This window comes from Uloborus diversus, chromosome 6 (genome assembly GCF_026930045.1).
Source record: "Uloborus diversus isolate 005 chromosome 6, Udiv.v.3.1, whole genome shotgun sequence".
Classification (NCBI taxonomy): Eukaryota; Metazoa; Arthropoda; class Arachnida; order Araneae; family Uloboridae; genus Uloborus; species Uloborus diversus.
In genome coordinates, this window is record NC_072736.1 from 61,641,172 (window position 1) to 61,655,538 (window position 14,367).

General features: G+C 36.1%; 1 protein-coding gene across 1 annotated transcript in view; it reads left to right on the forward strand.

Annotated features, from left to right (window-relative positions):
- Positions 1 to 205: 205 nt before the first annotated feature.
- LOC129224559 (coactosin-like protein) overlaps positions 206 to 14,367 on the forward strand; it is a 74,109-nt gene continuing 59,947 nt past the window's right edge. The window contains exon 1 of the mRNA XM_054859036.1: positions 206 to 369. Within this exon, the coding sequence (XP_054715011.1) occupies positions 293 to 369 (77 nt within the window). The 5' untranslated portion in view covers positions 206 to 292. The remainder of the gene's footprint in view (positions 370 to 14,367) is intronic.

The window sequence follows — 14,367 nt, forward strand, 5'->3', positions numbered from 1 at the left end:
ACTTTAAGAACTTTCTTTGAAAACTTGTAGCGACCCAACTATCGATCGCACCATAAAAGCATTTCCGTGCATTTTACTCGAGCCCTTTCACGCCTTGCACGATTATTTTCCCTGCATGGCAACCGTCGAGACGCGTGAACGATTGGCTGCACGTGACGCGTGACGTAGCCAGCTCGAGGGGCGAGTCTTTCGCGAGAGCGTTTCGGCCGCCACTCTGTTATTTCTTCCGAATAAAAAGCTGCGGGCAGACGGAGTTTGGAATTGGGGAGGATAATTAAAATTCCAAATTACTATGGCAACTTCTGTCGATAAAGAGGCGTTAAGGGATGCTTACCAGGACGTGAGAGCTGATACTTCGGAAACAAATTGGTGAGTACTTTTTTTTGTTTTTCAAACTTGATTTATAAAGTTAAAAAAACATTTTTTTGAATATTAAAAAATTATATTAATTTTTGAGTAGTAAAATGCTCTGAAACAAAAGCATAAATAATGTTTTTAAGAATCTATTGAGGAAATGTCAATTAACTACGTTTTGATCTCTTAAAAGCTCACTATTTTCCATTGAAAAACGGGATCCCTGTAACCCCGAAACACGTGTCTACAGTAATCTGCTAATTTTTTACGTCAAAACGTTGTTTATTGACATAAACTTCTCCGCACAAATATATTTCTTTATTTCCTATTAAGGAATGGTTTAAGTATAAAAAATATCGAAACTTCAAAATAGTTTTATATTATTGATATCGAACATTTATTGGCATCGAAAGTTTTCATAAAGCATTAAAAAAAGAAAAAAAAACATCACGTTGGTACTCTTTTATCAATGAAGAAAAAAGGAGACTTTTATTAAAGCGATCGGACATGTAAAATGCGAACGACTTTTACATACGTCAAAGCTGTTATAGATCTACTTGATTCTAATACTTTATCCTGCAGTTTCTAATCGTGTGTACAGTCTGGTTTATTAGTATGTACTCAAGTTATAAACGCAGCTGTATCATTGAAACATTAAATATATATCCTTAAATGCTTGATGCAGAGGGCAGGCCTGACATTTCGAATTTTTCCGGGGGGAGGGGGGGTTAACAGTATACACTCCCTAAATTAAGTCAAAAACCACGCCCACTTTAACGTAAATAAATTACAAGTCCGGGAAAGGAGCAGTTGATCCCCCTAAATGCCGAGCCTGCTTTAGGGTACACAGATAACTTTGATCCAGAATCAGGCTTGATTTTTTAAAAAATAGCGCTTCTTGAAATATTAATAGTTATTACTCCAACGAACCTATAATGTATCCCATTCTAAGGTGTTTGAATTCGATATTTGGCTTTCTTTAGATAATGCCTTATTTATTATCTATTATAGATTAATCTTACAAATAGCAACATACTGAAGCAAAATAGTCTCCATGTAACATAACAAGCAAATAAAAATTTTAAAAACTTCCGACTGAGTCGCAACTGTAGAATCAAGAGGGAACATTGAAAATCCTTTTAAAAGCCTTATATTATTAAAAATCAATGTCAAGTATTTTATTCGCTATTAAATAGAAACTGACAACAGATAAAAATTTTAAATCATTGCGTTTTATTTCCTTGTCGGCCAATAATGAATTCGGTTATCAATAGCGTGAATAAAGGCTTAACCGTTATTAAAATCTGCTTTAAAAAAACGTTATAATTCGAATTCTATGAAACATGAAGCTCCAAACACATTCTATCAGACGCGGAAAAAATTTCTCTTTATTTTGGCATTAAATTTTAAAATTTTTAACTATGTTTTCACTGCAAAAAATGCCAAAAACCTATTAGAGGTTTTAATTAATATCTTCGTTATATAATGTCATCCAAAGATGCAAACAAGCTAAGAACACTCTCGATCAACTCTCTTTTCGAACATTTTTTTTTTTTCAAAATCGGTTCATCCGTTTAGGCGCTAGAGTGACATACACAGACACGTCAAACTTAAAACCCCCTTCCTTTGTGTGTCGGGGGTTAAAAAATGAATACGCTTGAAAATGAAGCAAACAATCTGTAGTTTAGTACAATACTATAAAAATATTTTCATTTAATGTTCACGCATAAAATCTGAAACTACATTTAATGATCAACAACTTGTTGCTTGGGTGGCATCTGATAACCTTCTTTAAGGTGCTATTTACCTTTTACTCTTTAACATTACATCGCTTAAACAGTGAAAAGATTCTATTTGCTACAGGCAAAGTTTTAACTTTTGTCAAAATAAGTGACATTGACATGAAACATTCGCTTCAATGAAACGTTGACTACTGCTGAGTAGGTTGTCAAATTCACCGGAACGAATGTTGTTGCGTGCTTTTACTCGCGTTAAATCGCGCATTATTTCATTTTAACTCTCCAAAAGTAAGGCGCGAATCTGTAATTACATCACTCCGTAGGTGGCTCGTAAGGGTGGACAAGGGGGGGGGGGCACTGCCTCTCACTTTAAAAAGTAAAGGGCATACTTGCCCCATCACTTTTCAGAATTGAAGATTAACGATCGATTGAAAAAGGTTTTTTTTTTGCGGTGTGTATTGATTTATTTCATGAAAATCAAGACTAAAAATTCCGAATAAATGGACTTTTCGCATGTTATTGTATAAAAATGGGTCTTTGAATTGGAAGGGGAAGTAAGTCTATGGGTGGCTATCCTATTTGATTTTTGAAGCCATATTCCACATTTTTTTAGATGTCATTTGATCACTAATGTTCAATTCCAATTTTTAACCAACTTCAAAAAGAAGGCGGTTATCAGTTCATACCTTATCTATGTTTTTTTCTTTTTTGTTTGTCCACTCACAGCGTCTCGCCTAGGGTGCATTCGGAAACGCGGATCGGTCGCCTCGGTGCAACCGCAAGCGTTCGGAAACGCTTGCGGTGGAACCGGTGACGTCACTTAACCGCGTTCGGAAACACTGCGGTTGTTTTCTGGCAGTCGACTTGGTAGCAACCTGTGGCACCGCTGTCTGGAAGCGGTTAGCGAGATCACAAACGTCACAAAGTCTGTGTTGGCCAATCCGGTCGTGTTTCATGTTTTGATCGTAACGCACGTGACTTGCCTACTATGAAAGTTACGCGTTGATTGGAGTGTCGTTTGCTGCTGAATTAGAACTACCGCGGTTTAACCACGAGCGTTCGGAAACACAGCTGTTCTACCGGAATTCCTAGAGAAATTCCAAACACGTCATAACCACACCGGACTAACCACGCGGTGTAACCGGTGGATCGTTTCCGAACGCAGCCCAAGTGAACCGATTTTGATGATATTTTTTTAATGTATAGGGGATGGCTCAACTTAGGTCCCATTACTTTGTTTGACCATATTCGTTCTTTAAAAGAAAGTTATGGGCAAAAAACAGTAATTTTCATGCAATTTTTCTATGAAATGATTAAATATAAAGCCCATTGTTGCAAAAGTTTGATGCCATACAACAGTAACATTAATAGTAATTGTAATGATAATTTTGAATGAAGGCTTCTCTGAAGCAAGCATCAAGTTTCTTCAGTGTCATTGATCCATAGTGGTTGTAAACCTAACCTGGAAGCGAGGTAATGCAGTGATTAGGATCTGTTTGACCTTCATAATGTTACCAGGTTAGGTTTGCCTCAACTATAGTAGTATTTTTATCGTTATCATCTATGCCAATTACAGATTGTCTGGAATAAGTAAGGAGATACAGGATTGCATCACAAGCAACTTGTACGCTGTGAAATGTAAATTAGTTAGGGAATTTAAATGGTTTTAATTAAATTAACACACAAATGAATTCCAGAGAGGAACAAGGGTACATTTTTAGTGCCAATCCTTTAACGTTTAAGGCGCGTTTGTAGTCTTTTTTTTTTAGTATGGTGCATTTTTATGAAAAAAGTAAGATGAAGTTTCGTGATGCAAAAAAAAAAAAATAGAAAAAAATAGAACCGACTTCAAAATTGCACTAAAAAGTGAAAAATAATTTTATTCTTTAAATACCATCAAAAATAATCTTAAATATAATTTTTGAAGTTAGTGCAAAAACAATAGATAAAATCATTCACAGCCATAACTACAACTTACAAATTTTACCAGGCCTAGTTTCTTCATATCATTACCACATACATTATGCATTTATGACAGCATATTTGAGCAACGATATAAATGCTTCGTTCCTAACTTTGGATGAGTTTCTGAAAAAAATGAGCAAAGCATGGTTACAATGGATTTTACTTTTTGTTTTTGCGCCAACTTCAAAAAATATATTTAAAAGTATTTTCGATGGTATTTAAAGAATAAAATTATTTTTCACTTTTTAGAGCAATTTTGATATCGGTTCTATTTTTTTCCATTTTTTTTTTATTTAAACCCAATCTAATTGAGGGCAAAAAAAAAAAAAAAAAAAAGCAGGGGAAAAATAATCTTTAGGGGTGCCGTCCCCGAACGTCCCACATCTGTTTGATCCTCCACTTTTTTGGTGTACAAGCTGCCTATGCATCCTCTCTAGACCTCTGCAGCAAATTGAGCTTCTCCATCAGTGGTGGATTTACACCAGGTTTGGGGGCTCGTCACCGTGAATTTTTGGGAGTCTTAGCCCCCACATGGAAAGGGCAAGGGAGGAATAACATAAGAGTTTTCTCGTCTTCCTCAACCGCTATTAAATTAATTCTAGGTATTGATATTTTGTACAGTTTGCTCCATTGAACTTGGGGGAGGGGAAGGGCAACCCCGCAACAAAATCTGTAGGGCCCCTCCCCAGAGGTCAGCAGTGTATATTTGCAACGTCAATAAGTCTTAGTTTCTTGCTTCCCCCCCCCCAATTGGACCCTCTGGACACCTTAAGGACGTGCCCCCCCCCCACCCCCTCGCACTGCGAGGTCTGCGATTACGCAGATCCGGGCCTGTTTTTAGTAAATCAAACGCAGTTAAAACTTTTCCAACTTTCTGCAACGATCATTTTTTATGGCCTGTAATTTTTTCCTACGCAGTTATTCAATACTAGTGGTACACGCATGGCTTTGCCCGTAGTAGAAAATTAAAAGGTCATTTGGTTCGCCTGTATATTTACAAATAATGGATGATGAATTTCTCCCCCATTTGCTATGTTCATTTGCTCGCCCATGTTACGGTTCCACGTTATGACAATTTCGTAATTTGCTCGTCCACGTTATGATAATTTGCTCGGTAAAATGTTCTTAAAATTGGAATAGAAAAAGAACAAAATAGATTTTTCGAAAAATCGCTTCGAGGTGCTCACCTTTATGCTACGAACTAATTCTGTACCAAATTTCATGAAAATCGGTAGAACGGTCTAGGCGGTATGCGCGTAATAGACATCCAGACAGAGATCCGGAGACAGACTTTCAGCTTTATTATTAGTAAAGTTACGAACTCCACGTCAATATTTGTTTTTACCATTTAATATAAAATGAGTAATGATTTAGATTGTCGGTATAAAATATTCTCATTGCAATTAAAATTTTGTTAATTGCAAGCTCAAGATTCCAGAGTCCGTAAAAATAAGAGACGGAGAGGAGGGATATGGATTTGAGTGAATCATCAAAAATGACTCACATAATGAAAGCTTTCCGGATGCTCTTCGCCTACTGGAATCCGGAGCGGGATTCAGAATCGGCACGATAAGTCAATAGGAACGAGCAACCCTGTTTGCAGCATTAACATTTATGAATTCGAAGTTGAGCGAGTCTCTCGAGTCTGCGCTATTGATGAAAATCACGCCCGGAATAAAAATCGGACGGTTGGATGGGTTCAGCGACTCGACCGCGTATCGTGTTGAAACAGTAAATTCTTCGATTAATTCAATTTTATTTTATTTTTTTAAGCAATTACGAATTGCTTATTCTCATTTGACCAAAGTAGATCTTGCCCTGATTTTTCAGATTACCATGGCAACCGTTGTTTTTTATACTTGTTTAAAGAGTGAGATTTTTGTTGTCATAGTTGCAAATCGTTTGCGGTTTGATTTTATTCATATTTTTTTCAGGGCTTAATTCGAGCGGACTTAACATTGAAAAAAGGTTTTTGCGTAAAATTACGTTTTTTTTCTGGAAAAAAACTTATATAGATAAACAGCAAAACTTCACCTAAATACATTTCCAGATTATTAATTCCTATCATTTAAGATTGATAAGCAATAAAAATACACAATATAATGCAGTGTAAATAATCTTTATGATAAGTGTTCTGGTGGATATCGGCCATAAAATCTTCATTACGGCACCCTAATCACTTTTTTTTAAATGGATGTGCCTTGTATTACCGACTCTAGAAAATCACCAGTCATAATATGACGGGTGTAAATTTCTTGGCAATTTCAATTCCATTACATATGTAGAGACAAGAAACCCAACGAGTAGGGTCTGCTATTCGTGATTGCAAAAAAACATAATTTGAATTCAAAACGTCAAAGGTTGAATAATATTAATGCGCGAGTTCAAGGGGTGGGTCAAAGGGGTAATAACCCCCCTCCCCCTTGTCTCTTAAACGCGATTAAACGTAGCAGAAAACTGTCCTTTAGGGGTTTTAAACTTCAAGCAAACTTTCTGTCCTAACCTTCTATAAGATCAGTCTTTTTCCAATAGAGCTGCATTAAAATTATTAGATTAATATGGCCGTTTTATAAAATCATGTAGCCCTTTAAGCTACTGAAATTCTTAAACCCTACCTCTTTTTGAGGTCGAGGTAGGGAAGGAGGGGATATGCTTTCCGTCCTGCACTTAAACATTGATCAAGGGACACGGGAGCGTCCCGCCCCGCCAAGGAAACCAAACGTCAGCAGCCAACAGAAGCAAATCCACCGCCAAAGACGAAAGGAAATAAAAGTGATCAAGACCAAAATTACACAACAGAACAAGTTGGGGTTTTTTGGGTTTTTCACCCCTTTGTATCTCAGCCCCATGAAGACCCCCGGAGTTGATTTTTGGTACACTCAATCTCTAGTGGCCCCTGACACCGTAAACCAAAATACAATCCCCTGGACCAAATATGGATAGATCTTTTAAATTGTTTTTATCTTGTTTGGCGGGAAACTTTTTGCTCACCAAGCAACCACTTCACTTTGAAAAGCTTCCCGCCAAACAAGATAAACAATTTAAAAGTTCTATCCATATTTCTGAGGAGTTGAAGGTGGGAGGAGGTTCTAATGGAAGTAGCTGTGATGAAAAAGGAGAAGAGGGAGGATGATAGTTTGGCAGATACTTGGCGGGCAAACTAGATATCGTAACTTTTTATGGCTGAGGGTTTTTGGGTTTAGGATGCAGGTTTTCTTTTTTGTGCGGAAAAGTTAAAGGTTTTCTTGGCGGGGAAATTTTTACAACAGGGTTGTTTTTGATGAGATACTTCTTTCAGCTTTAGAAAGGTTGTCCAAAGCTCACCTTTTTTTTCTTTTGCATTGAGCAAACGATTCTCTGAAGCACCTATACACGACGTGTATTACACGTGTCTGCAAATTGGCATCTGTAACATGCTAAATTTACTTGTACTTTGTCACACTTGTTTCAAAACTACAATATACTTACATGCAAGAGAATGCAGCGTGTGAGGGGGGGGGGGACGAAAAAGTTACTTTGAATATTTTGTTCTGCAAAGACCGACAGAAAAAAAAAAGGCAGACTGCTGGTTTATTGGTTTCCAAAATTTTTCTACGAATAAATGTGCGTATCTATTGTTTTTCCATTCTCGCTTCTTTATAAATCCCATCAGCTTTGTTGCCGCATCCTTTAAATTTATCTCAATTGTTAAAACTTTATTATTCAAAAACGCGTATTTTTCGGTATTTTCCTCATAAGTAATACTGAGAATAATGCATGACCAAAGCAGGTTTTTCATTTAATATTCCAAGAAACACTTCAGTAGAATACACTTCTTTCGAAACAACATCGCATCAATACGTTAAAATGAAAGCTATTTATTTCCTTAGCTTTTATTTCAATTCGTCGAACTTGGTTCACAACGCTATTTTGGTGGTACACAGCTTCATGTGGCTGAATATTGAGTTTTAAAAAGAGGTTATTTTGTGCATAATTGAGTTTTTTTAAAAAAAAAGGAAAATGAATGAGCTGAAAAAAAAAGTTCAGATGTTTTGCTTTTGCTGATTCATACTTCATTGTTATATCAAGGTATACTGGCTTGATACTTTGTTTTTAGACTTTTTTTTTAATAAGGAGATGGGTCCATTTGATATTAACGTGTTCATCTGCTGTATAGAAAGACGTATCGTACAGGTTTTGAAAATGCATTACTTAATTCTTGATACCTTATTTTTACCCCTCGACGCAAAAAGGAAGGGGATTATAAGTTTGTGTCTGTATGTCTCTGGCACCGCAGCTCCTAAGCTATTGTGAACCGATTTTTTAAAATTTATTTTACATTAAATAATTCATTTAAACGTTTGAATGGAAGATGATTTGATCAAGAAGTCTTAGCTAGGTTTGTTGATCTTAAATTACTGGAGATATTGATTGGAAACGGTAGTAGTTTTCTTTTGCAATTACGGTGGAATTTGCTAGCGCATATTTAAAATGTGCAAGTAAGAAATCTTATTAGCTTATTTAAAATGTTGGTACCAATCGAAAAAACTAACTTTTATATGTATAATGAAATTTGTTTGAAACTTCCAAGTTATGTAAAGCTGGAATCATAACATTTTCAAAGTAAATTTTCCATAAAATCTAAGCTATTCAAGCGATTGGTTTTATTGGCAGATTTTCATCGTTGTTGTCAGTTTTATTTTTGGTAGACAATCGGCGAAAGCTGTATAATTTAATACTTTTGTTTCCATTTTCTGTTTATTAGTAATCAAAATACTTTTGCTTGACTTTAGTACACGAGCAAAGATTTTAAAAGGATTTTCAATTTTCTCTCTTGGTTCTGCTTTTGTGACTACAAAAACGTAGTAGTTGTGATTATCTTTTCTTTTCCATGCTTACCCACGTTATCTAGTTTCGTTGAAGCAAAACTAACTACGCAGAGATCCTCAACACTCAAGTACTTACCCTAGCAGGTTAGGGTTTCCCTAACGAGAGAAAAATTTCGAAATATCTAAATTCTATGTGTTCTTCTCCGCGAAATTCATCTCAATGTGAGGTGTGGCCCTCAGATTTTTTTTTAATCTATTTAATTTAATATTAGTTCTTTTTAAATAACAAAAAAAAATTATCTAATAAGATTTGGGAAATCACATTGCAGCTTTACTCTAGTTTTTGATTTTTTTATTCATTGACCAAACTTAAGAGGTGTGGTCAGGTTTTTCACTCAAATAAATAATCCTTCGAAAACGAAAAATGTTTAACAAGTATCGGCTTCAATGCAGTAAAATCACCAATTTTGTTTCACAAAAATAGCTGAACCAGAGGTATCGCTCGAGTTTTTCTCAAAGGGGGGGGGGGGGGGGCATGAAAATGCTTCATATTTATTAGAGGAGTGAAAATCGTTTCGGAGCAGTGAAATATACGAGAACAGTAATAACCGTTGGAAAATAAAATTTGTGTCTTGTGACGCATGTTACACAATCAGCTAAAATGAATGAAAAAAAAAATGTAAAACTTCCAATTTTTTTTTAATTCCAAATAATCCGCCATTGTTTTTAATAGGCGTAAACATTCCGTTTCACGGATTTTCTGGAAAAATAACCCTTTATGTGAATTCCTGAACATCAAAGGACCTCAATGCGAAGTTTGGCAAAAATCCAACTTAAACTGGATTTGTTTCAGGAACACGTACCTACACAGGCACATTGGAGCTCCGATGGGAGGTCACTGTGACCTCCCGAAAATTTCTTTATTAGGCAAATTTTGTCTGACGATTCGACAAAATCATCATCATTCGGAAATTTGGAGTTCCATTTAGCGAAATTTGGAGTTCCGTACTGCAAAAACATCATTCGGCAAAATTTGGAGTTTCATTCGGCAAAATTTGGAGTACCATTCGGCAAATTGAGAATTTCAGCCTTCTCAAAAATGTAAGTTCGGGGCGGCCCTGCACACACAACAAATAGACATCCAATCTTATACAAACACATCCCAGCCCCCCCCCCCCCAACACTAATATTTGTTTACAAAGATTTATCATTCGTTTGTTGTAGTTTTCACGGCCAACGTATCACACTTGCTTCGGACGGCTCGATTAACAAAAACGGTCACAGTCGTCGCTTTCTATTCATTCATTTTGCCCTGCTGTGCGATCAATAAATAGGATATCATTACTTCCGTGTAGGGTGAAAGTTACGAGACACGAAACGAAAATAAAAATCCGTTTCCTCGTTCGTGAAATTTCGCGGCAGTTCAGCCACCTCTCTGAAACAAAGAGTCCTCGGAAAAAATCAATTCGTCGTTTTCGAGCTTTCGACGAATTTGTTTTCGTTCTATCGCGAAATCATTCCTGTCTCGCGTTTCTGGAGTTACGATCTTCGAAAACCGCCTTCGTTTGCTTAAACAGCCTGTTGGTTGCCACGGTAACTGCCGCGCTTTTGTCGTCTGCTCTCGGGTTTCCAAATCGCTTTCGGAGTTCTTGGTAGGGATTCTAAATAGTTCTGCTGTTCCTCGGAAATATCCGAAGTATTCAACTTATCATGATTACGGTCGCAGAGAGCTGAAGCGGGTGCAATTATTTGAATGGATTAGAGTAGTAGTGTTGTCAGGTGAAATTTTTGCAATTTGAGTTAAAGGGCTGTCAATAAATAGTGTCACTTTTATCCAACACTCTTACCCCTCTCCCCTTTTCTCACAGTGACTCTTCATCTTGCCTCATGTCACGCCCTATACATTGTGCCATAAAAATGTTTCTGTTTCAACCAAAATGGTTGTCACAATAATTGTTGCCCCCCCCCCCCCCCGTCTCCCGTGTTACGAACTGCCGCAATTTGACAGCTCCCTCAGAGCGGGACATCATTTGTGGATGATCCTCAACATGGATTTGAGTCTCTCGGTAGTTCTTTTTCGTAAACCAATAGCGCAAAAAAATACTAAAATATAGGTAACGGCACCAGTAACAAACATGCTTCAGACCTCGCTCTCAGATTAACTCAATTCTCTGAGCCTTTTGATGTATTTAGACTTCTTAAACTATTTTTCTCTCATGCAACTACATCTCATCTAACTTCTTGCTGCTTCTGGATCCATTGAATAAGTTAATTCTATTTTTATTTGCTCAATTTTGAAAAAGGTCCGAACCTCAGTAACAGACACCGACAATTCTAATGATACCCAGTAACAGATAGGATGAGGAATGGATGAGGATGAGTAATGGACAGATTTCCGCTTTTCTCTTCAAAATGGCAGAAGTTCTTTATTTTTACATCTAAAACCTTCATAAATTCAAATGAACCTGAAACACCGGCAGACCTCTTGGTGACTGTTCATAACCTTCCACCACTGCCTTGTAAATACCAACTGGCTCATAAAATTCACTCTAACACTAGATGGTTGCACCGTATATATAGGTCGTTGCAACATCGGTTTTACCCGCCTAAAATTCTTATTTAAATTCAAACTTACGACTGTCTGTTACTGAACCCTTGTCTATTACTGGTGCTGTTACCCTACTGGTGCACAAGAAATGTAGAAGCGCACAAAGTTTGCCTACTAATCTAAACTGGAGAATAATAGTGGTGTAAGTCAGTTTCTACTTGTTGCACCAGCAATCTGAATTCTCTGCTTTCTTTTAGATTTTCATTAATCCTTTCAAGCATTAGACTTTCTTGCAGTAAAGTTTCTTTAACACAAATTATAAGTAGAGGAAGTTGCTGTACCCACGGACGGTTGTACCTACGGATGTTGGTCGGGAAATTCCGGGTATTGTAGCGAAACATCGGATGGGGGGCTCAATGTGTGTGCCTCAGCCCTCCCAGTATCTCAGGAGGTTTCAACGCCATCAAACGAACAGGTAAAATTCTATCCCAACTTTTCGGTTTTAGTAGGATCTAAGTAAAAAAAAATGTACAATTTCTTTTTTTTTTTTTTTTTTTTTTTTTTGTACGTCGTGGATTGTGTTATTAATTTTTGTTGTAGGTATCACGTTTCCCTATTTTTTGAAGATGTTGCTTCTGATTTTTTAATGTCGTGAAACTGTGGTCGTGTCGATGTGGCTGGCTTGCAAAAACCAAAATGGCGTGCCTTTGTACCCAAGGACACATAACCATGTGTACCCACGGGCGGCAATTTTTAGTGTCCTTGGGTCACTCCTGAGTCTTCTTACAATGTGAAGTATACCTCAAAATGGTGCTTTGTTATCAACGTCCGAATTTTTCTTTCAACTATGATGATGAACTTGAAATAAGACTTGAAGATATAGAGTTGAAGTAATCTCCCCCTGGTGTCATCTACAGATCGTCAATCCCAGCTGTTTTCATTTGAAGTCGATTTTTCTGGGGTTTTGTTGGGGTAATCTTTACTGAGTTAATTTGTGAAAGGTTACAATTTTCATATAAATTGAAGTCATTATATAGGTACATAGAGAGCCATACTAGTCATGTATTTAGTTAATTTTTTGTTCAAAAACATATTAAGCTCTCTTAAGAATAATATTTTTTAAAAAACAGTTCACTGATGTTAAAAATTAAGGATAATTTTAAAAAATGGAAAAAAACTTAGGTGTTCTGTTAATTTTCAAAGTTTGATTTCTGTTGGTTTTTTTTTTTTTTTTTTTTGTTTAATTATTTTCAATGGATGTTTGAAGTATTTCAATATAAAATGGCTAATGAATATGTATTGAGAATAATTTAGTTCCTCAGACCTATTTTGTTTTTTTTTTGATAAGTCCTGGGGTACAAAGGCCCGTGTCTGTGTGGTGAATAGGGTGTTGTACCCACGGACAAAAAAAGGAATTTTAAATACATTTTTGAAGTTGAAAGCTTTGAGATTTTTACCTGACAAAAATTGCCAAGTTAGATGATAAGTTGTAGATTCTGCTAGAAAATTTTAGCGATCACTCACAGAGACCAGCAAAAATTGAAAAGTAAATTTTGTCCGTGGGTACAGCAGTTCCCCTAACTTTCGATAAGTTGGTTCATGTAACGAAAAAAAGTACCTTTAAAAAAACAAAATCCTAAGCTCCAATTTAAAATTTATGTGGTTTTGTATTTATTTATTTATTTTATTTATTTTTGAGCAATCACGAATGCTTATTGTTTTTACTTTACGTGTTTTCCCATGTTATCTAAAAAAAAATATGTATTGAAACTTTATATGTTTCTGCCCCACGAGTTTTACCTTGATATGAGGTTGGCGGTTATGGTTGGGACTTTTTAATTTTTTAAAAATTAATACTAATTCTTGTTTTAAACTAAATTTGGTCAAATGATACGCTAAAAGAACGGCGAATTCCAACAAATATCAATCATATTTGTTACATGAAACATGAGAAGCTAAAAAAAAATGGTTCGAATCAATATTTCTGAGGTCAACTCGCGAAGTCGGAAAGCAAAATTAATTCCATTTCATTGGGCTTCGCAAGTCATTGTTGTAATAGTTGTCACTGAAGGCATTCTGCAAACATAACGATGGACACATATTCAAGTTTTATCTTGTCTGGCGCTCCATGCAGACACAGTTTCCGGTTTCATTCGGATTTCTCTCTCTGCAATGCCAAGTTTTTTTCAGTGCATTGGTACTGTAACAGCAGAAAAACAACTTTTACAGAAATCATTTCTTTCATTGAACACTAAACAAACAAGGACTTTGGCGATACTTATGGTGATTTAGTTGGTCTTCACACCGAAAAATCCCATGAAAGAAAAGAACGAAAAGTTTTTGAACAAACATCTTCAACTCTTTTACTTTTCGGGTTGCGTAGACATTGCCGGTGTCATAGAAATTGCACGTTTTACACATCTTTTTTGGTGATGTCACCCGCAGGAGGGGGCGGGTGCATTATGGCGCAAGTTGCGACATCAAAATTTTTAGGGGACATTTATTTTTTCGGTTTGTTTATTGATTTGTTTTTAGTTTAAATTATTTATTTTATTTAATTCTGTTTATATTTTATTTTTTTCCTTAGTATGTTTGTGTGTGTATGTCATTGGCGTAGCACAGAATTTTTATAATAAAATAATACGTAATAATAATTAAAAATTAATAAACAATGTAAAAATTTAAAAAATAAAAATACGAGCTAAAAAATAAAGGAATTTGGGATTGAGGCTTTTTTTGGAGGGGGGATTGAACTTGGGGGGGGGGGGGGAAGAGGCACCCCTGTTAATTCAAATAACAACTGATCCTTTTCAGGCCTAAAGCAATTCGAGATACCTTTGGAAAATGTAAAAGATGCTTGTTTTGGATTACTAATGCAAAAATATCGGTATCTCATAGTAGTAATTAATCATCTGTGTATTGTCTTTCTTTTAACCTAGCATTTTAATTATTG